Source organism: Oncorhynchus masou, chromosome 19 (genome assembly GCF_036934945.1).
Source record: "Oncorhynchus masou masou isolate Uvic2021 chromosome 19, UVic_Omas_1.1, whole genome shotgun sequence".
In the NCBI taxonomy this organism is placed as follows: Eukaryota; Metazoa; Chordata; class Actinopteri; order Salmoniformes; family Salmonidae; genus Oncorhynchus; species Oncorhynchus masou.
The window spans coordinates 27,082,796-27,104,023 of record NC_088230.1 but is presented as its reverse complement, the minus strand read 5'-3'; the positions used below and the strand labels follow the sequence as shown (position 1 = coordinate 27,104,023).

General features: G+C 44.8%; 1 protein-coding gene across 7 annotated transcripts in view; it reads left to right on the top strand.

The window, feature by feature from the left end:
- Positions 1–21,228, top strand: part of LOC135506085 (unconventional myosin-VI-like) — a 136,396-nt gene that overhangs the window by 44,263 nt on the left and 70,905 nt on the right. For all 7 annotated transcript variants that reach the window (XM_064925496.1, XM_064925495.1, XM_064925491.1 and 4 more), the window contains 6 exons: positions 1,343–1,448; positions 3,404–3,459; positions 3,553–3,650; positions 4,088–4,252; positions 10,079–10,159; positions 19,109–19,289. In XM_064925496.1, coding sequence (XP_064781568.1) covers positions 1,343–1,448; positions 3,404–3,459; positions 3,553–3,650; positions 4,088–4,252; positions 10,079–10,159; positions 19,109–19,289 — 687 coding nt within the window. The remainder of the gene's footprint in view (positions 1–1,342; positions 1,449–3,403; positions 3,460–3,552; positions 3,651–4,087; positions 4,253–10,078; positions 10,160–19,108; positions 19,290–21,228) is intronic.

Sequence of the window (21,228 nt, the reverse complement as noted above, 5' to 3'; positions counted from 1 at the left end):
GGCCTGATGGACACATTCTCAAACTCGCACACTTTTGATAAACTTAATGGATCAATCTGTAGATGCTACATCCCTTTTTGGACGTATAAATGATATATACATCCATTGATTGTTGAAGAGTATAACTTATAAATGCCTGATGATCTTAGTTCAACTGTCACTCCATGAGAACCCAAAATATAAGCTTGTTTTACCCCAACGTTTGTAAACAAAATAAATGTAAACAAACACTGTATAGCCTCATAACATGGTTAAAACAATCATTTTGATATCATGGATGGTCAGTCTTTGCATCCATATCTCTGTCTATTAATTTGAGCGGTTACATTTTTCGAGGCCCATCCCTTTCAGCTTTTTCCCCCAAAAAAGGCGGGGCAGACATTTTGTTATTGAAACATTTTGTTATTGAAACATTGTTATTGAAACAATAGGCCTATAGCGAATGCAGCATATGGCATTCCTTTTTCACGTCAATAGCACTGTCAGTAGTGCTCAAAGCATGCCATTCCATGAGAGCAGTATTTATTTTTCAACTCCTACAATGAGCCCAGTCAGTCCTCCATGACAACACAATCATAAACAACAGAGTAGGGCTGGTTAATAAGTCCTTAGTTTTGGTGTCGCGCTCAGTTAAAACAATTTGGCTAAACTTACACTTCCATATTTCCAAGTCCTATTCTTGAAGATCAAGATCATTTATATGAATGACTGGAATTCTGATAGACTTTGGTTTTTAATGTAAAGATATCATTTAATTGTATTATATGTAGTAGAAAGCGATGGGTTAGAAGAAGCCTACATAACCAACACATAAAGTAACATACAACATCCATATATATGGCCAGATATGTCAACTTTAACATGATTTATCCTGCAATAGAAGTCGTTCAATTGGTAGCATATACATTATGTCTTCTTCTAATGCCTCTTAGGGGGAAAGTCATCTTCAAAAAGTTACTGACTTTGGGTAATCCACAAGTGAAGTTACTGATTAGAATTTTGGACAGGTAACTAGTAACTGTAACGGATTACATTTAGAAAGTAACCTACCCAACCCTGCCTATGAGGGTGAGCATTCATTGTGCGGTGTGACTTTGCTAATGCAAACATCATCTTGAGGATCTCATTCAGAGAAGTTGTATGTCACTGAGGTAAATGGTTAACAATGAATACTGTCATCTAGCATGTGATTTAGAAGTACAAGGAGCATTCATTGTACAGTTTGCATGTCTAATACAACCATAGGCTTAATTTATGATCCCATTGAGATACATTTTGTATCACTGAGGAAAAGGAGAGGGTTAACAAATTGTTAACAACTGTCTGGATGTCTGTGTGTCAGCTGACAAGGCCTACAGGGACATGAGGGTGCTGAAGATGAGCCAGTCCATCATCGTGTCCGGGGAGTCTGGTGCCGGGAAGACTGAGAACACCAAGTTTGTCCTCCGGTAAAATCATGACATTCCCTGTGTATTGTCAACACACAGGATGTGTCCCAAATGGCACACCAATCCTTATGTAGTGCATTATTTTATGTTTTACCAGAGCTAGTCAAAAGTAGTGCACTATATAAGGATGAGGGTACCATTTGGGACACAGACCCATTCTGATCTGGCAGGCTGTTTCTAATGGTTCATGTAAAATAAGTATATTCTGAGAGTACTGACATTAAAGGGGAAGCTCACAAATGTTTACCTGTAGACGTATTTTCACTCTATATGATTGTAGTTGATCCCTAGAACTGTTTTTTATATATACAGTTGAAGTTGGAAGTTTACATACACCTTAAGCAAAAATATTTAAACTCAGTATTTCACAATTCCTGACATTTAATCCTAGCTAAAATTCCCTGTTTTAGGATCACCACTTTATTTTAAGAATGTGAAATGTCAGAATAATAATAGAGAGAGTGATTTATTTCAGCTTTTATTTCTTTCATCACATTCCCAGTGGGTCAGAAGTTTACATACACTCAATTAGTAATTGGTAGCATTGCCTTTAAAATGTTTGACTTGGGTCCAACATTTCGGGTAGCCTTCCACAAGCTTCACACAATAAGTTGGGTGAATTTTTGGCCCATTCCTCCTGACAGAGCTGGTGTAATTGAGTCAGGTTTGTAGGCCTCCTTACTCACACACACTTTTTCAGTTCTACCCACACATTTTCTATAGGATTGAGGTCAGGGCTTTGTGATGGCCACTCCAATACCTTGACTTTGTTGTCCTTAAGCCATTTTGCCACAGCTTTGGAAGTATTATTGGTGTCATTGTCCATTTGGAAGACCCATTTGCGACCAAGCTTTAACTTCCTGACTGATGTCTTGAGATGTTGCTTTAATATATCAACATAATTTTCCTGCCTCATGATGCCATCTATTTTGTGAAGTGCACGAGTCCCTCCTGCAGCAAAGCACCCCACAACATGATGCTGCCACCCCCACGCTTCACTGTTGGGATGGTGTTCTTCGGCTTGCAAGCCTCCCCCTTTTTCCTCCAAACATAACGATGTTCATTCTGTCCAAACAGTTCTATTTTTGTTTCATCAGACCAGAGGACATTTCTCCAAAAGGTACAATCTTTGTCCCCATGTGCAGTTGCAAACTGTAGTCTGGCTTTTTTATGGCGGTTTTGGAGTAGTGGCTTCTTCCTTGCTGAGCAGTCTTTCAGGTATGTCGATTTATAGGGCTTGTTTTACTGGTCTACAACACTTTCTGAGGTCTTGGCTGATTTCTTTTGATTTTCCCATGATGTCAAGCAAAGAGGCACTGAGTTTGAAGGTAGGCCTTGAAATACAACCACAGGTACACCTCCAATTGACCAGAAATATGTCAATTAGTCTATCAGAAGCTTCTAAAGCCATGACATAATTTTCTGGAATTTTCCAAGCTGTTTAATGGCACAGTCAACTTAGTGTATGTAAACTTCTGACCTACTGGAATTGATACAGTGAAATAATCTGTCTGTAAACAATTGTAGGAAAAATGAATTGTGTCATGCACAAAGTAGATGTCCTAACCGACTTGCCAAAACTATAGTTTGTTAATAACAAGATGTTTGTGGAGTGGTTGAAAAATGAGTTTTAATGACTCAAACCTAAGTGTATGTAAAACTTCCTACTTCAACTGTGTGTGTGTGTGTGTGTGTGTGTGTGTGTGTGTGTGTGTGTGTGTGTGTGTGTGTGTGTGTGTGTGTGTGTGTGTGTGTGTGTGTGTGTATATATTTGTTTCATTTCAGAGAAAATTGGTAGACACATTTTGACCACAGCAAAATGTGACAACCTCTAACGAAACAAAATATAAAATAATAAATTGTTTGTGGGATCAACTACCACAGAGTGAAAATAAGGCCATATGTAAAACTTTAAACTTCCCTTTTAACTCTGATTATTTCTTTCTGCGCTTTAGATACTTGACAACATCCTATGGAACAGGTCAAGATATTGATGAGAGAATAGTTGAAGGTAAATATGAATTTCACTTCCCAGCAGCATGACCTAATACCACACAGTATGGATTAGTGTTTTAATTGCTTTTCTTCTTCATCAATCCCACAGCCAATCCCCTGCTAGAAGCTTTTGGAAACGCTAAAACTGTCAGGAATAACAACAGTAGTCGCTTTGGGAAGTTTGTAGAGATCCACTTCAACGAAAAGGTGCAGCAGCACCACTGTATAATAATTCACTATCAATGAAATCCTCAGACAACAACACCGAAATAGTGATTTGACAAATCTTTAAAATACTTTGTGTCTGCTTTGGCTTGCCTCGAGTGCCAGATGGGTGGAGATTAGTTGTGAGACTTGTGTTTGTTCCATTGTACCAGGCAAGCTTAATAAAGCCCAGCTTAAAGTGATGCTCTAGACTCTAGAGCTTTTGTGTAATTTCAGCCAGTACTTTTGAGTAATATGTCATCCATTTCATATATGTTACGTCTTTAAAATAAAAAAAAAGCAATTCGTATAAGATATTTTATAAATTTATGATTGCTTATTAAGAGCCCAGACTGCATCTTTAAATATTGAACATTATTTAAAGTAGTATTTGAACCCAGTTCTGATGCTAATTGAACATGTGTTGTTGTGTCACTTAGAATACTGTGGTGGGAGGCTTCGTGTCCCACTACCTGCTGGAGAAATCCAGGATCTGCCAGCAGAGCCAGGAGGAGAGGAACTACCACATCTTCTACCGGCTGTGTGCTGGAGCCTCCGAGGACATCAGGACCAAGTTCCACCTGGAATCACCAGACACCTTCAGGGTGAGAGTGGCCTACGGGCCAGCCTTGTTCCCTGTCTTGTCCCTCCAGAGTGGATACGTAACCAGGCTGGCGCTGTATTGCTCTGCTTGGTTCGTCTCAGTCGAAAAAGGTATAACCTTGTCTCGTCATTCTAAGGACACTGCGCTGTCCTATGCAGTCTCTGCTGTCTCTGCAACGGGGGGCAGAGAAGCTCCTCTGATTATCGCAGTGCATCATTAATTATTAAGGAGGCTCACACCTTTTGGTGTTTCAGCTTAAGATAAAATGCTGCTATAAAAATGTCAAGTCATGATCGACATTTGCATGAATTGTTAATGTTGCTCCGTGGCTCGGAGACCACTAGATGGCACACTCAGCCATCGTTTATTTTCTTGGCATCAACTTCACAAATAAAACTATCCATCTCATTGTACTTTAAGGAATGATTGTTCTGTTATAGTTAGCTGGCAGGTCTGAGTCTCTTTCAGTTTCTGGTCCCGCTCAGCCTGAGTCTCTTTCAGTTTCTGGTCCCGCTCAGCCTGAGTCTCTTTCAGTTTCTGGTCCCGCTCAGCCTGAGTCTCTTTCAGTTTCTGGTCCCGCTCAGCCTGAGTCTCTTTCAGTTTCTGGTCCCGCTCAGCCTGAGTCTCTTTCAGTTTCTGGTCCCGCTCAGCCTGAGTCTCTTTCAGTTTCTGGTCCCGCTCAGCCTGAGTCTCTTTCAGTTTCTGGTCCCGCTCAGCCTCAGAGTCTCTTTCAGTTTCTGGTCCCGCTCAGCCTGAGTCTCTTTCAGTTTCTGGTCCCGCTCAGCCTGAGTCTCTTTCAGTTTCTGGTCCCGCTCAGCCTGAGTCTCTTTCAGTTTCTGGTCCCGCTCAGCCTGAGTCTCTTTCAGTTTCTGGTCCCGCTCAGCCTGAGTCTCTTTCAGTTTCTGGTCCCGCTCAGCCTGAGTCTCTTTCAGTTTCTGGTCCTGCTCAGCCTAAGTCTCTTTCAGTTTCTGGTCCTGCTCAGCCTGAGTCTCTTTCAGTTTCTGGTCCCGCTCAGCCTGAGTCTCTTTCAGTATCTGGTCCCGCTCAGCCTGAGTCTCTTTCAGTTTCTGGTCCCGCTCAGCCTGAGTCTCTTTCAGTTTCTGGTCCCGCTCAGCCTGAGTCTCTTTCAGTTTCTGGTCCCGCTCAGCCTGAGTCTCTTTCAGTTTCTGGTCCCGCTCAGCCTGAGTCTCTTTCAGTTTCTGGTCCTGCTCAGCCTGAGTCTCTTTCAGTTTCTGGTCCCGCTCAGCCTGAGTCTCTTTCAGTTTCTGGTCCCGCTCAGCCTGAGTCTCTTTCAGTTTCTGGTCCCGCTCAGCCTGAGTCTCTTTCAGTTTCTGGTCCCGCTCAGCCTGAGTCTCTTTCAGTTTCTGGTCCCGCTCAGCCTGAGTCTCTTTCAGTTTCTGGTCCCGCTCAGCCTGAGTCTCTTTCAGTTTCTGGTCCCGCTCAGCCTCTGAGTCTCTTTCAGTTTCTGGTCCCGCTCAGCCTTAGTCTCTTTCAGTTTCTGGTCCTGCTCAGCCTGAGTCTCTTTCAGTTTCTGGTCCCGCTCAGCCTGAGTCTCTTTCAGTTTCTGGTCCCGCTCAGCCTGAGTCTCTTTCAGTTTCTGGTCCCGCTCAGCCTGAGTCTCTTTCAGTTTCTGGTCCCGCTCAGCCTGAGTCTCTTTCAGTTTCTGGTCCTGCTCAGCCTGAGTCTCTTTCAGTTTCTGGTCCCGCTCAGCCTGAGTCTCTTTCAGTTTCTGGTCCCGCTCAGCCTGAGTCTCTTTCAGTTTCTGGTCCCGCTCAGCCTGAGTCTCTTTCAGTTTCTGGTCCCGCTCAGCCTGAGTCTCTTTCAGTTTCTGGTCCCGCTCAGCCTGAGTCTCTTTCAGTTTTTGGTCCCGCTCAGCCTGAGTCGCTTTCAGTTTCTGGTCCCGCTCAGCCTGAGTCTCTTTCAGTTTCTGGTCCCGCTCAGCCTGAGTCTCTTTCAGTTTCTGGTCCCGCTCAGCCTCAGAGTCTCTTTCAGTTTCTGGTCCCGCTCAGCCTGAGTCGCTTTCAGTTTCTGGTCCCGCTCAGCCTGAGTCTCTTTCAGTTTCTGGTCCCGCTCAGCCTGAGTCTCTTTCAGTTTCTGGTCCCGCTCAGCCTGAGTCTCTTTCAGTTTCTGGTCCCGCTCAGCCTCAGAGTCTCTTTCAGTTTCTGGTCCCGCTCAGCCTGAGTCGCTTTCAGTTTCTGGTCCCGCTCAGCCTGAGTCTCTTTCAGTTTCTGGTCCCGCTCAGCCTGAGTCTCTTTCAGTTTCTGGTCCCGCTCAGCCTGAGTCTCTTTCAGTTTCTGGTCCCGCTCAGCCTGAGTCTCTTTCAGTTTCTGGTCCCGCTCAGCCTGAGTCTCTTTCAGTTTCTGGTCCCGCTCAGCCTGAGTCTCTTTCAGTTTCTGGTCCCGCTCAGCCTGAGTCTCTTTCAGTTTCTGGTCCCGCTCAGCCTGAGTCTCTTTCAGTTTCTGGTCCCGCTCAGCCTGAGTCTCTTTCAGTTTCTGGTCCCGCTCAGCCTGAGTCTCTTTCAGTTTCTGGTCCCGCTCAGCCTGAGTCTCTTTCAGTTTCTGGTCCCGCTCAGCCTGAGTCTCTTTCAGTTTCTGGTCCCGCTCAGCCTGAGTCTCTTTCAGTTTCTGGTCCCGCTCAGCCTGAGTCTCTTTCAGTTTCTGGTCCCGCTCAGCCTTAGTCTCTTTCAGTTTCTGGTCCCGCTCAGCCTGAGTCTCTTTCAGTTTCTGGTCCCGCTCAGCCTGAGTCTCTTTCAGTTTCTGGTCCCGCTCAGCCTGAGTCTCTTTCAGTTTCTGGTCCCGCTCAGCCTGAGTCTCTTTCAGTTTCTGGTCCCGCTCAGCCTGAGTCTCTTTCAGTTTCTGGTCCCGCTCAGCCTGAGTCTCTTTCAGTTTCTGGTCCCGCTCAGCCTGAGTCTCTTTCAGTTTCTGGTCCCGCTCAGCCTGAGTCTCTTTCAGTTTCTGGTCCCGCTCAGCCTGAGTCTCTTTCAGTTTCTGGTCCCGCTCAGCCTGAGTCTCTTTCAGTTTCTGGTCCCGCTCAGCCTGAGTCTCTTTCAGTTTCTGGTCCCGCTCAGCCTGAGTCTCTTTCAGTTTCTGGTCCCGCTCAGCCTGAGTCTCTTTCAGTTTCTGGTCCCGCTCAGCCTGAGTCTCTTTCAGTTTCTGGTCCCGCTCAGCCTGAGTCTCTTTCAGTTTCTGGTCCCGCTCAGCCTGAGTCTCTTTCAGTATCTGGTCCCGCTCAGCCTGAGTCTCTTTCAGTTTCTGGTCCTGCTCAGCCTGAGTCTCTTTCAGTTTCTGGTCCTGCTCAGCCTTAGTCTCTTTCAGTTTCTGGTCCCGCTCAGCCTCAGAGTCTCTTTCAGTTTCTGGTCCCGCTCAGCCTGAGTCGCTTTCAGTTTCTGGTCCCGCTCAGCCTGAGTCTCTTTCAGTTTCTGGTCCCGCTCAGCCTGAGTCTCTTTCAGTTTCTGGTCCCGCTCAGCCTGAGTCTCTTTCAGTTTCTGGTCCCGCTCAGCCTCAGAGTCTCTTTCAGTTTCTGGTCCCGCTCAGCCTGAGTCGCTTTCAGTTTCTGGTCCCGCTCAGCCTGAGTCTCTTTCAGTTTCTGGTCCCGCTCAGCCTGAGTCTCTTTCAGTTTCTGGTCCCGCTCAGCCTGAGTCTCTTTCAGTTTCTGGTCCCGCTCAGCCTGAGTCTCTTTCAGTTTCTGGTCCCGCTCAGCCTGAGTCTCTTTCAGTTTCTGGTCCCGCTCAGCCTGAGTCTCTTTCAGTTTCTGGTCCCGCTCAGCCTGAGTCTCTTTCAGTTTCTGGTCCCGCTCAGCCTGAGTCTCTTTCAGTTTCTGGTCCCGCTCAGCCTGAGTCTCTTTCAGTTTCTGGTCCCGCTCAGCCTGAGTCTCTTTCAGTTTCTGGTCCCGCTCAGCCTGAGTCTCTTTCAGTTTCTGGTCCCGCTCAGCCTGAGTCTCTTTCAGTTTCTGGTCCCGCTCAGCCTGAGTCTCTTTCAGTTTCTGGTCCCGCTCAGCCTGAGTCTCTTTCAGTTTCTGGTCCCGCTCAGCCTTAGTCTCTTTCAGTTTCTGGTCCCGCTCAGCCTGAGTCTCTTTCAGTTTCTGGTCCCGCTCAGCCTGAGTCTCTTTCAGTTTCTGGTCCCGCTCAGCCTGAGTCTCTTTCAGTTTCTGGTCCCGCTCAGCCTGAGTCTCTTTCAGTTTCTGGTCCCGCTCAGCCTGAGTCTCTTTCAGTTTCTGGTCCCGCTCAGCCTGAGTCTCTTTCAGTTTCTGGTCCCGCTCAGCCTGAGTCTCTTTCAGTTTCTGGTCCCGCTCAGCCTGAGTCTCTTTCAGTTTCTGGTCCCGCTCAGCCTGAGTCTCTTTCAGTTTCTGGTCCCGCTCAGCCTGAGTCTCTTTCAGTTTCTGGTCCCGCTCAGCCTGAGTCTCTTTCAGTTTCTGGTCCCGCTCAGCCTGAGTCTCTTTCAGTTTCTGGTCCCGCTCAGCCTGAGTCTCTTTCAGTTTCTGGTCCCGCTCAGCCTGAGTCTCTTTCAGTTTCTGGTCCCGCTCAGCCTGAGTCTCTTTCAGTTTCTGGTCCCGCTCAGCCTGAGTCTCTTTCAGTTTCTGGTCCCGCTCAGCCTGAGTCTCTTTCAGTTTCTGGTCCCGCTCAGCCTGAGTCTCTTTCAGTATCTGGTCCCGCTCAGCCTCAGGAAGATGAGGTGCTTTGACTCCAGTTCTTGACAGCAATATCGTCCACTGTAATGGAGATAAACAAATGGGGTGATGCATGGTTAATGGCAGTGACATTTCTGCTGATATCCAATTCCACTTGGACATTACTATTGACCTTTGGAGATCCTGGCTCTCGGCAGACATTTTACAAGGGCTCAGGCGCATCTTGCGAGAGGTGCAGATTAGAATATAGAATTAACAACAGCACCCATATAAGTCAAGTGTCTTCTCTTTCACACCCAGTACAGATTTGCATCTAATGGATCCTGAATAGGAAAATGGGTTTGAGCAACTAGACAGGAAGGAAGTTGCAGTGAAAAGATAGGATTAACTAAGTCAAACGTCAATGCTGACACATATTTCATTTCAGCGGTAGCCTACATCTCCCCTCTCATATTTTCATAAATGTGTGTACTGTGTGGCTGTGCCTTGCCTCTTATTTCTATCTGTCCAATGAAGCCATTCTTTTGTGCAGTAAGCAAGGCACTTCTACCTGACCGAGCTACCTTCCTCTAATGGTCTCATCCGTTTTAAACTTGTTTTCTGCTGATCTGGAAACAAAAAAATTAGGTGGGGAGGGAGAGAGATACAGAATCCTCCCAAAGGCCTATCTCTGTAATGAAAACCTTTGTTCCGTTTCAGCTGAGAATACTCCTCTCGTACAAACAAGATAAGCCACCGGATTCTGTTTTGTTTTTCTCTCCTACCCACCTGGGAAGTTGTCGTCGCACTCACCATCAGGCCGTATCTCTAGTGACAGGCAGGAAGAGAGCAGGCTACTGAGAAGTCATTAAAAGTCGCACAAAAGCAATTACAGAGAGGGAGAAACGTCTTTTGTGCCAAATATAAACTCTTTGCTGTGAACAATGGTGAATCCTCAAGAAACAAAAAATCAGTATTTGAGTCCACACAGAGACAGTGATGTGGATATATTACTTTGCTTTGACTTTCAAAAGTCATCAAGTTTGCCATATTGCAACTGGTCATGCATGGTGTCCAATGTGTTGACGATCATGTTAAACCATTCTGGACCAGCGTTGATGGGATATTCAATAGATATTTTAGGTATTGTTAAAACTGTCATACTGCGGTATATTGATCCATGAAATCTGCTGCTGTTTACTGATTATTGTTTATGTTGCAGTATTTGAACAGAGGATGCACTCGCTTCTTTGCAAACAAGGACACGGACAAACAGATCCTTCAGAACCGCAAGAGTCCAGAGGTACGGTACATATCTTAATCTCTCTCAACCCCCTCACTCTCCATCTCTCTCTCAACCCCCTCACTCTCTATCTCTCTCTCAACCCCCTCACTCTCCATCTCTCTCTCAACCCCCTCACTCTCTATCTCTCGCTCAACCCCCTCACTCTCTATCCCTCTCTCTCTCTCAACCCCCTCACTCTCCATCTCTCTCTCAACCCCCTCACTCTCTGTCTCTCGCTCAACCCCCTCACTCTCCATCCCTCTCTCTCTCTCAAGCCCCCCACTCTCCATCTCTCTCTCACCCCCTCACTCTTCATCTCTCCCTCTGTCAACCCCCCACTCTCCATCTCTCTCAACCCCCTCACTCTCCATCTCTTTCTCAACCCCCTCACTCTCCATCTCTCTCTCAACCCCCTCACTCTCCATCTCTCTCTCAACCCCCTCACTCTCCATCTCTCTCTCAACCCCCTCACTCTCCATCTCTCTCTCTCAACCCCCTCACTCTCCATCTCTCTCTCAAGCCCCCCACTCTCCATCCCTCTCTCTCAACCCCCTCACTCTCATCCCTCTCTCTTTCAAGCCCCCCACTCTACATCTCTCTCCATCTCTCTCCATCTCTCTCAACCCCCTCACTCTCCATCTCTCTCAACCCCCTCACTTTCCATCTCTCTCAACCCCCTCACTTTCCATCTCTCTCAACCCCCCCACTTTCCATCTCTCTCTCAACCCCCTCACTTTCCATCTCTCTCTCAACCCCCTCACTCTCCATCTCTCTCTCAACCCCCTCACTCTCCATCTCTCTCTCAACCCCCTCACTCTCCATCTCTCTCTCAACCCCCTCAAACTCCATCTCTCTCTCAACCCCCTCACTCTCCATCTCTCTCTCTCTCAACCCCCTCACTCTCCATCTCTCTCTCTCTCAACCCCCTCACTCTCCATCTCTCTCTCTCTCTCTCAACCCCCTCACTCTCCATCTCTCTCTCAACCCCCTCACTCTCCATCTCTCTCTCAACCCCCTCACTCTCCATCTCTCTCTCAACCCCCTCAAACTCCATCTCTCTCTCAACCCCCTCACTCTCCATCTCTCTCTCTCTCAACCCCCTCACTCTCCATCTCTCTCTCTCAACCCCCTCACTCTCCATCTCTCTCTCTCTCTCTCAACCCCCTCACTCTCCATCTCTCTCTCTCTCTCTCAACCCCCTCACTCTCCATCTCTTTCTCTCTCTCTCTCAACCCCCTCACTCTCCATCTCTCTCTCTCTCTCTCTCTCTCTCTCTCTCTCTCTCTCTCTCTCAACCCCCTCACTCTCCATCTCTCTCAACCCCCTCACTTTCCATCTCTCTCTCAACCCCCTCACTTTCCATCTCTCTCTCAACCCCCTATCCACTTTCTTTCCTCGTGCACATTATATATTGGTTGAATTGCATCTTCACTACTCCATGTATTCCAATATCCATGAAAATCACAGACGGAAACACTCTCTCTTATCTGTAGTTTTTGGCCAGGATTCCCTTTGCTATCTAATGACAGACAGTTTCTCATCTCTTGAACTAATTGGAAAGTCACTTAGGCACGACTCTGTCTGCGGAGAGAGTGAACAGAATGTACTTCTCTACCCCCACCTTGCTCCCTGTATCTGTCTCAGTGGCTTTTACTTTTACTTAATGGGTTGCTCAGTCAAAGGAGGACTGTTGTTTTGTCTTGGTCTGCTGATGCAGTGGCTTCTAGTAGAGACATGTTTTACTTTAAAAGTTTTTAAATTCCCACAAGTAGCCTAAAAGTTTTATTCTCATTCTGGTCAGATTAAAACCTTTTGTATTTTACCTCTTGAAAAATGGTTCTCTGAGATGTGATGCAGAAAAGCAGCAAACATTTGAATTAGGAAAGGAGCCACTGACATGACCGTATGGATAGATGTCATGTACCACATCAATGAGAATTCTTTATCCTCCCAATGAAATTACTTCCTTCCTTTGCCTTCTCCCTTTGATGAATTATGCATACAGCTGTAAGTACTCCAATATTGCAGCTGTGTGTATGGCACCCCTTCAGAACTCACCGTAATGAGGTGTTATTGTTATGAAGAAATGACCTGGACAGCACCATGCCTCTGTTTCTCTCCTCTTGAGGGACAGTGATGATTCATTTGTTCTGTATAGGCTCGTTGGGGACATCAGAACAAGTGTCTCTCTGAGTATGGACATTTTTAGTCGGATAACGTTTTTTTAGTAAAGGTAATAGTACCGTTTAGGTTAAACGCATAGAAATATCAGTAATTATCTTTCTATCGTTAAAACTAGCAAGTAAGTGAAGAGATTCTGAGTACTTGTTGGGTTGAGTGTTCAGTGTATGTTTAACCTAAGCAGATTATATTCAGGTGAAGCTTTAGTTGGTAGGTACAGTACAGCTAGGTGTTGCTTTTAGGTGGTAGGTACAGTACAGCTAGGTGTTGCTTTTAGGTGGTAGGTACAGTACAGCTAGGTGTTGCTTTTAGGTGGTAGGTACAGTACAGCTAGGTGTTGCTTTTAGGTGGTAGGTACAGTACAGCTAGGTGTTGCTTTTAGGTGGTTGGTACAGTACAGCTAGGTGTTGCTTTTAGGTGGTGGGTACAGTACAGCTAGGTGTTGCTTTTAGGTGGTGGGTACAGTACAGCTAGGTGTTGCTTTTAGGTGGTAGGTACAGTATAGCTAGGTGTTGCTTTTAGGTGGTGGGTACAGTACAGCTAGGTGTTGCTTTTAGGTGGTGGGTACAGTACAGCTAGGTGTTGCTTTTAGGTGGTGGGTACAGTACAGCTAGGTGTTGCTTTTAGGTGGTGGGTACAGTACAGCTAGGTGTTGCTTTTAGGTGGTGGGTACAGTACAGCTAGGTGTTGCTTTTAGGTGGTGGGTACAGTACAGCTAGGTGTTGCTTTTAGGTGGTTGGTACAGTACAGGTGTTGCTTTTAGGTGGTGGGTACAGTACAGCTAGGTGTTGCATTGACCCTCTTTCAAGGTTCACAGCTGGACAATGCAGGCTCCTGAGAGCCATGGATCTTATTATATGGTGATGGAAGATCATGCCTTTTGATCTCAGGAATCACCTGTTTATGATAAATGCTGTGTTTGGCCTTTTGGAGAGCATCGTGTGGTGATAAAATAATCAATAAGGCCTTCATGCTTATTGCCAGTGCATATAAGCTCGTACCAGGGTGGCAAAACTCTGGTAACTTTCCCAGAAATCCAGATTTCAGTTTTCAGAAATCCTGGAAAATTGCCAGAATTTTGTAATCCTTGCCCATACATTGTTCCATACCATGTCCTTTGTGTTGATTATATGTCTCTTTACATTGCTTCTCTATACAATTCAGGACAATCAGGTGATTTATGGATTTGGTGCTGTGACCAGGACTACTTCTTTTAGATTTTATTATGATGTGAATTTTGGGAAGATCTTTTTTGTCTCAGGGTTCACATCAGTGCTGAGTGTTGTGGGGTTGCATGCTTTCTCTAAATGCATGATGTGGTTTTGCTCTGTAGTTTAGGGCTTGTGGTCAAAATTACAAAATCTTTTGTGTCCACCAGAATGTCACAGTACAATGGTTTAACAGAACTTGGGGTAAGTGTGTGTGTGTGTGTGTGTGTGTGTGTGTGTGTGTGTGTGTGTGTGTGTGTGTGTGTGTGTGTGTGTGTGTGTGTGTGTGTGTGTGTGTGTGTGTGTGTGTGTGTGTGTGTGTGTGTGTGTGTGTGTGTGTGTGTGTGTGTGTGTGTGTGCAATGAACATGCACTTGTGGAACAGTCATTAAGACACTAACAGCTTACAGACGGTAGGCAATTAAGGTCACAGTTATGAAATTCTTAGGACACTAAAGAGGCCTTTCTACTGAGTCTGAAAAACACTAAAAGAAAGATACCCAGGGTCCCTGCTCATCTGTGTGAACGTGCCTTAGGCATGCTGCAAGGAGGCATGAGGACTGCAGATGTGGTCAGGGCAATAAATTGAAATGTCCGTACTGTGAGACTCCTAAGACAGTGCTACAGGGAGACAGGACGGACAGCTGATCGTCCTGGCAGACCACGTGTAATAACACCTGCACAGGATCGGTACATCCGAACATCACATCTGCGGGACAGGTACAGGATGGCAACAACAACTGCCCGAGTTACACCAGGAACGTACAATCCCTCCATCAGTGCTCAGACTGTCCACAATAGGCTGAGAGAGGCTGGACTGAGGGCTTGTAGGCCTGTTGTAAAGCAGGTCCTCACCAGACATCACCGGCAACAACGTCGCCTATGGGCACAAACCCACCGTCGCGCGGCACCAGACATGACTGGCAAAAAGCGTGACACCGAGTCCTGTACTCTGGAGCGGGATCAAGGTGGAGGGTCCGTCATGATCTGGGGCGGTGTGTCACAGCATCATCAGACTGAGCTTTTTGTAATTGCAGGCGATCCCAATGCTGTGCGTTACAGGGAAGACATCCTCCCTCATGTGGTACCCTTCCTGCAAGCTCATCCTGACATGACCCTCCAGCATGACAATGCCACCAGCCATACTGCTCGTTCTGTCCCTGATTTCCTGCAAGACAGGAATGTCAGTGTTCTGCCATGGCCAGCGAAGAGCCCGGATCTCAATCCCATTGAGCACATCTGGGACCTTTGGATCTGAGGGCTAGGGCCATTCCCCCCAGAAATGTTCGGGAACTGGCAAATCTAGTGCAGTCCATGAGGAGGAGATGCACTGCAGTACTTAATGCATCTGGTGGCCACACTAGATACTGACTGTTACTTTCCCTTTGTTCAGGGACACATTATTCCATTTCTCTTAGTCACTTTCTCTAAACTTGTTCAGTTTATGTCTCAGTTGTTGAATCTTATGTTCATACAAATATTTACACATGTTTGCTGAAAATAAACACAGTTGACAATGAGAGGACATTTTATTTATGTGTATATGTATATATGTGTGAGATATATATACAGTTGAAGTCGGAAGTTTACATACACTTAGGATGGAGTCATTAAAACTTGTTTTTCAACCACTCCACAAATTTCTTGTTAACAAACTATAGCTTTGGCAAGTCGGTTAGGACATCTAAATTGTGCATGACACAAATATTTTTTCTAAAAACTCATAATTCCAGTGGATGAGAAATGTACATCCACTAAGTTGACTGTGCCTTTAAACAGCTTGGAAAATTCCAGAAATTGATGTCATGGCTTTAGAAGTTTCTGTTAGGCTAATTGACATCATTTGAATCAATTGGAGGTGTACTTGTGGATGTATTTCAAGGCCTACCTTCAAACTCAGTGCCTCTTTGCTTGACATCATGGGAAAATCAAAAGATATCAACTGAGACCTCAGAAAACATTTTGTAGACATCCACAAGTTCATCCTTGGGAGCAATTTCCACATGCCTGAAGGTACCACGTCCATCTGTACAAACAATAGTACGCAAGTATAAACACCATGGGACCATGCAGCCGTCATACTGCTCAGGAAGGAGACGTGTTCCATCTTCTAGAGATGAACGTACTTTGGTGCGAAAAGTGCAAATCAATCCCAGAACAACAGCAAAGGACCTTGTGAAGATGCTGGAAAAAACCGGTACAAAAGTATCACTATTCACAGTAAACGAGTCTTATATCAACATAACTTGAAAGACCGCTCAGCAAGTAAGAAGCCACTCCTCCAAAACTGGCATAAAAAAAGCCAGACTATGCTATGCAATTGCTCATGGGGACAAAGATCGTACTTTTTGGAGAAATGTCCTCTGGTCTGATGAAACAAAAATAGAACTGTTTGGCCATAATGACCATTGTTATGTTTGGAGGAAGCTGAAGAACACCATCCCAACCATGAAGCACGGGGGTGGCAGCATCATGTTATGGAGGTGCTTTGCTGCAGGAGGGACTGGTGCACTTCTCAAAATAGATGGCATCATGAGGCAGGAAAATGATGTGGATATATTGAAGCAACATCTCAAGACATCAGTCAAGAAGTTAAAGCTTGGTCACAAATGGGACTTCCAAATGGACAATGACCCCAAGCATACTTCCAAAGTTGTGGAAAAAATGGCTTAAGGACAACAAAGTCAAGGTATTGGAGTGGCCGTCACAAATCCCTGACCTTAATCCCATAGAAAATTTGAGGGCAGAACTGAAAAAGCGTGTGCAAGCATGGAGGCCTACAAACCTGACTCGGTTACACCAGCTCTGTCAGGACGAATGGGCCAAAGTTTACCCAATTTATTGTAGAAGGCTACCCAAAATGTTTGACCCAAGTTAAACAATTTAATGACAATGCTACCAAATACGAATTGAGTGTATGTAAACTTCTGACCCACTGTAAATGTGATGAAAGAAATAAAGCTGAAATAAATCATTCTCTCTACCATTATTCGGACATTTCACATTCTTAAAATAAAGTGGTGATCCTAACTGACCTAAAACAGGGAATTTATACTCTGATTAAATGTCAGGAATTGTGAAAAACCTTGTTTAAATGTATTTGGCTAAGGTGTATGTAAACCTCCGACTTGTTATATACATATACACATACATACATACTGTACCAGTCAAAAGTTTAGACACATCTACTCATTCAAGGGTTTTTCTTTTTGTTTAAACTTTTTTTACATTATAGAATAATAGTGAACACATCAACACATTGAAATAACACATATGGAATCATGTAGAGTAGTAACCAAAAAAGTGTTAAACAAGTCAAAATATATATTCTTTTGAGATTCTTCAAAGTAGGCACCCTTTGCCTTGATGACAGCTTTGTACATTCTTGGCATTCTCTCAACCAGCTTCATGAGGTAGTCACCTGGAATGCATTTCAATAAACAGGTGTGCCTTGTTAAAAGTACATTTTTAAATTTCTTTCCTTCTTAATGTTTTTAAGCCAATCAGTTGTGTTGTGACAAGGTAGGGAGGGTATACAGAATATAGCCCTATTTGGTAAAAGAACATGTCCATATTATAGCAAGAACAGTGCAAATAAGAAAGAGAACTTTGAAAGTTTCTTCAAGTGCAGTCGCAAAAAAACATCCAGGGCTATGATGAAACTGGCTCTCATGAGGACCGCCACATGAAAGGAAAACTCAGAGTTACCTCTGCTGCAGAAGATAAGTTCATTAGAGTTACCAGCCTAAATGCTTCACAGAGTTCAATTGACAGACACATGTCAACATCAAGGAGACTGCGTGAATCAGGCCTTCATGGTCGAGTTGCTGCAAAGAATCCACTGAAACGGTCACCAATAAGAAGAAGAGACTTGCTTGGGCTGAGAAACACGTAATGGACATAAGACCGGTGGAAATCTGTCCTCTGGTCTGATGAGTCCAAATTTGAGATTTTTGGTTCCAACTGCCATGTGTTTGTGAGACACAGGGTAGGTGAACGGATGATCACTGCATGTGTGGTTCCCACCGTGAAGCATGGCGGAAGAGGTGTGATGGTGTGGGGGTGCTTTGCTGGTGACACTCAGTGATTTTATTTAGAATTTAAGGCACACTTAACCAGCATGGCTAGTTTACGCTTAGTGGGACTATCATTTGTTTTTCCACAGGACAATGATCCAAAACACACTTCCAGGCTGTGTAAGGGCTATTTGACCAAGAAGGAGGGTATTGGAGTGCTGCATCAGATGACCTGGCCTCTACAATCACCCGACCTCAACTCAATTGAGATGGTTTGAGATGAGTTGGACCGCAGTGTGAAGGAAAAGCAGCCAACAAGTGCTCAGCATATGTGGGAACTCCGTCAAGACTGTTGGAAAAGCATTCCTCATGAAGCTGGTTGAGAGAATGCCAAGAGTGTGCAAAGCTGTCATCAAGGCAAAGGGTGGCTACTTTTGATTTGTTTAACACTTTTTTGGTTACTACATGATTCCATATGTGTTAGAATTACATTTTTTGTCAAAGAAAACTTGGAGTAGGCAAATAAAACTACCTGCGGACCAAATAAGGCCAGTTGGGGAACCCTGCTTTTAGGTTATAGATTTCTCTATAGAGAAGAACAAACTGCTCCTCTACACCCACCTCCCTAAATCACCATAACTTATGGTTGTTGTTTACAAGGCAATTTTGCTCTGTATTTTATGGTCTGCAGAAAAAGATGAATTGCCTTAGTTTAAATGAATAAACGAGTGCATCCACCTTCAGTTGAAATAATTTCAAGAATCTAAAATTGCATGTAGAGAGATGGGTCTTATACAGACATTTAAATGTTTGTTGTTTCAGTTTAGGAAACCTCATGCCATTTATCTGGCATTCTAGTCTGGTGTTAGAAGCTACAGTATGTGGACATTTCTATACCAGCATGCCATGGTACTGTGACATTCTTCTTGTGTGGTTGGTTTTCCAGGTGTGTGATCCAACGTACTATCCCTGCTTCTCTTCCTACTGCAGCTAGTTGGAGATGTGATGTACCTCAGCTTTCATGCAGGTTTATTGTGCTAATTCTGTACAAAAAAATTGCATTATAGCTTGAAGTCACAATGTTACATGTGAAATAGCAGCCCATGCCTCCGCTCAGATCCAAACAAACACTTTCACCAAGTCAAAGAAAACCTCAGTGAGGGAGACGTATGGTATTTTTACTTTATGGGTAATTAGAGAGGTTATTTTATTGATGTTAAGACACAGCCTTGACACAGCTTACTTTAAGCCTCCAATCTTTGAGACAGTACACCACCTGTGAAGAGCGTGTAACCCTAGTCACTGACCCATCCTGAAATGCTGGGCTCCTGAAGGGTTAAGGTTATAGAGAGAGGGGCTGCATTCACACAGGCAGCCCAATTCTGATATTTTATCCACTAATTGGTCTTTTGGCCAATCACATCAGGTCTTTTCACATCATATCTTTTTTTTAGAGATGAACTGATTGATCAAAAGAATTGGTCTTCCTGTTCCTATCACAGCCAGGGTGGCCCCAGGTGAGGGTGACCACTGACCTGTCCTCTCCCCACTATGGTTCCTCAGCACCTGAAGGCTGGGCCCCTGAAGGACCCTCTGCTGGACGACCAGGGGGACTTCAACAGGATGTGCGGGGCCATGAAGAAGATCGGCCTGGATGATATGGAGAAGCTGGACCTATTCAGGGTGGTGGCCGGGGTGCTGCACTTGGGCAACATCGACTTTGAGGAGGCAGGCAGCACATCAGGTAAGCAGGGTGACAGTCGGTCTCTGTCTGACTCTTTCTTTCTTTCACTCACACTCACAGTTCAATATGGTTTCCATATCAAGTGAGCCAAGTCTCTCTCTCTCTCTCTATGTATGTATGTGTGTGTGTGTGTGTGTGTGTGTGTGTGTGTGTGTGTGTGTGTGTGTGTGTGTGTGTGTGTGTGTGTGTGTGTGTGTGTGTGTGTGTGTGTGTGTGTGTGTGTGTGTGTGTGTGTGTGTGTGTGTGTGTGTGTGTGTGTGTGTGTGTGTGTGTGTGTGTGTGTGTGTGTGTGTGTGTGTGTGTGTGTGTGTGTGTGTGTGTGTGTGTGTGTGTGTGTGTGTGTGTGTGTGTGTGTGTGTGTGTGTGTGTGTGTGTGTGTATGTATGTATGTATGTATGTATGTATGTATGTATGTATGTATGTATGTATGTATGTATGTATGTATGTATGTATGTATGTATGTATGTATGTATGTATGTATGTATGTATGTATGTATGTATGTATGTATGTATGTATGTATGTATGTATGTATGTATGTATGTATGTATGTATGTATGTATGTATGTCCCCTGCCGATGGAAAAACATCCCCACAGCATGATGCTGCCACCATCTTCACGTGGGGATGTGGTTCTCGGGGTGATGAGAGGTTTTGGGTTTGCGCCAGACATAGCGTTTTCCTTGATATCCAAAAAGCTCAATTTTTGTCTCATCTGATCAGAGTACCTTCTTCATATGTTTTGGGAGTCTCCCACATGCCTTTTGGCGAACACCAAACATGTTTGCTTATTTTTTTCTTAAAGCAATGGCTTTTTTCCAACCACTCTTCCTTAAAGCCCAGCTCTGTGGAGTGTACGGCTTAAAGTGGTCCTATGGACAGCTACTCCAATCTCCGCTGTGGAGCTTTGCAGCTCCTTCAGGGTTATCTTTGGTCTCTTTTTGCCTCTCTGATTAATGCCCTCCTTGCCTGGTCTGTGAGTTTTGGTGGGCGACCCTCTCTTGGCAGGTTTGTTGTGGTGCCATATTCTTTCCAATGTTTAATAATGGATTTAATAGTGCTCCGTGGGATGTTCAAAGTTTCAGATATTTTTTTTATAACCCAACCCTGATCTATACTTCTCCACAACTTTGTCCCTGACCTGTTTGGAGAGCTCCTTGGTCTTCATGATGCCGCTTGCTTGGTGGTACCCCTTGCTTGGTGGTACCCCTTGCTTGGTGGTGTTGCAGACGCTGGGGCCTTTCAGAACAGATGTGTGTATATATATATATATATATATATATATATATACTGAGATCATGTGACAGATCATGTGATACTTAGATTGCACACAGGTGGACTTTATTTAACTAATTATGTGACTTCTGAAGGTAATTAGTTGCACCAGGTCTTATTGAGGGGCTTCATAGCAAAGGCGGTGAATACATATGCACGCACCACTTTTCCATTTGTATATAAGTTCTTTTTTTCATTTCACCAATTTGGACTATTTTGTGTATGTCCATTTACATTAAATCCAAATAAAAATCTATTTAAATTACAGGTTGTAATGCAACAAAAATAGGATAACAGCCAAGGGGGATGAATACTTTTGCAAAGCACTGTACCCACTAAAGAAATTGTCCTTGTGTCCGGGCAGCAGGTGCCATTTTGCTGTGGTCCGCCAGAGCACTCTGCTCTGTGATCGATTTACTTTCATCTTTATCTTCCTTCTAAAGGCCCATGTGGCCTCTTGTGCCGCATTTACAATTTACACCAGTGTTTTACCCAAAAGGCTCAGACTTTTGTTTCCATCTACACGGGCCGGCACCCCGTGTCTCACTGAGCCATGGCTCCAGCGAACTTGGAAGCTACTCCCTGGGTACGTTTCAGCTGACATTTACATAACAATGTCAAACAGTGAACTTTAACACCTTCTCACAAAGCAACAGTCTTGAATGA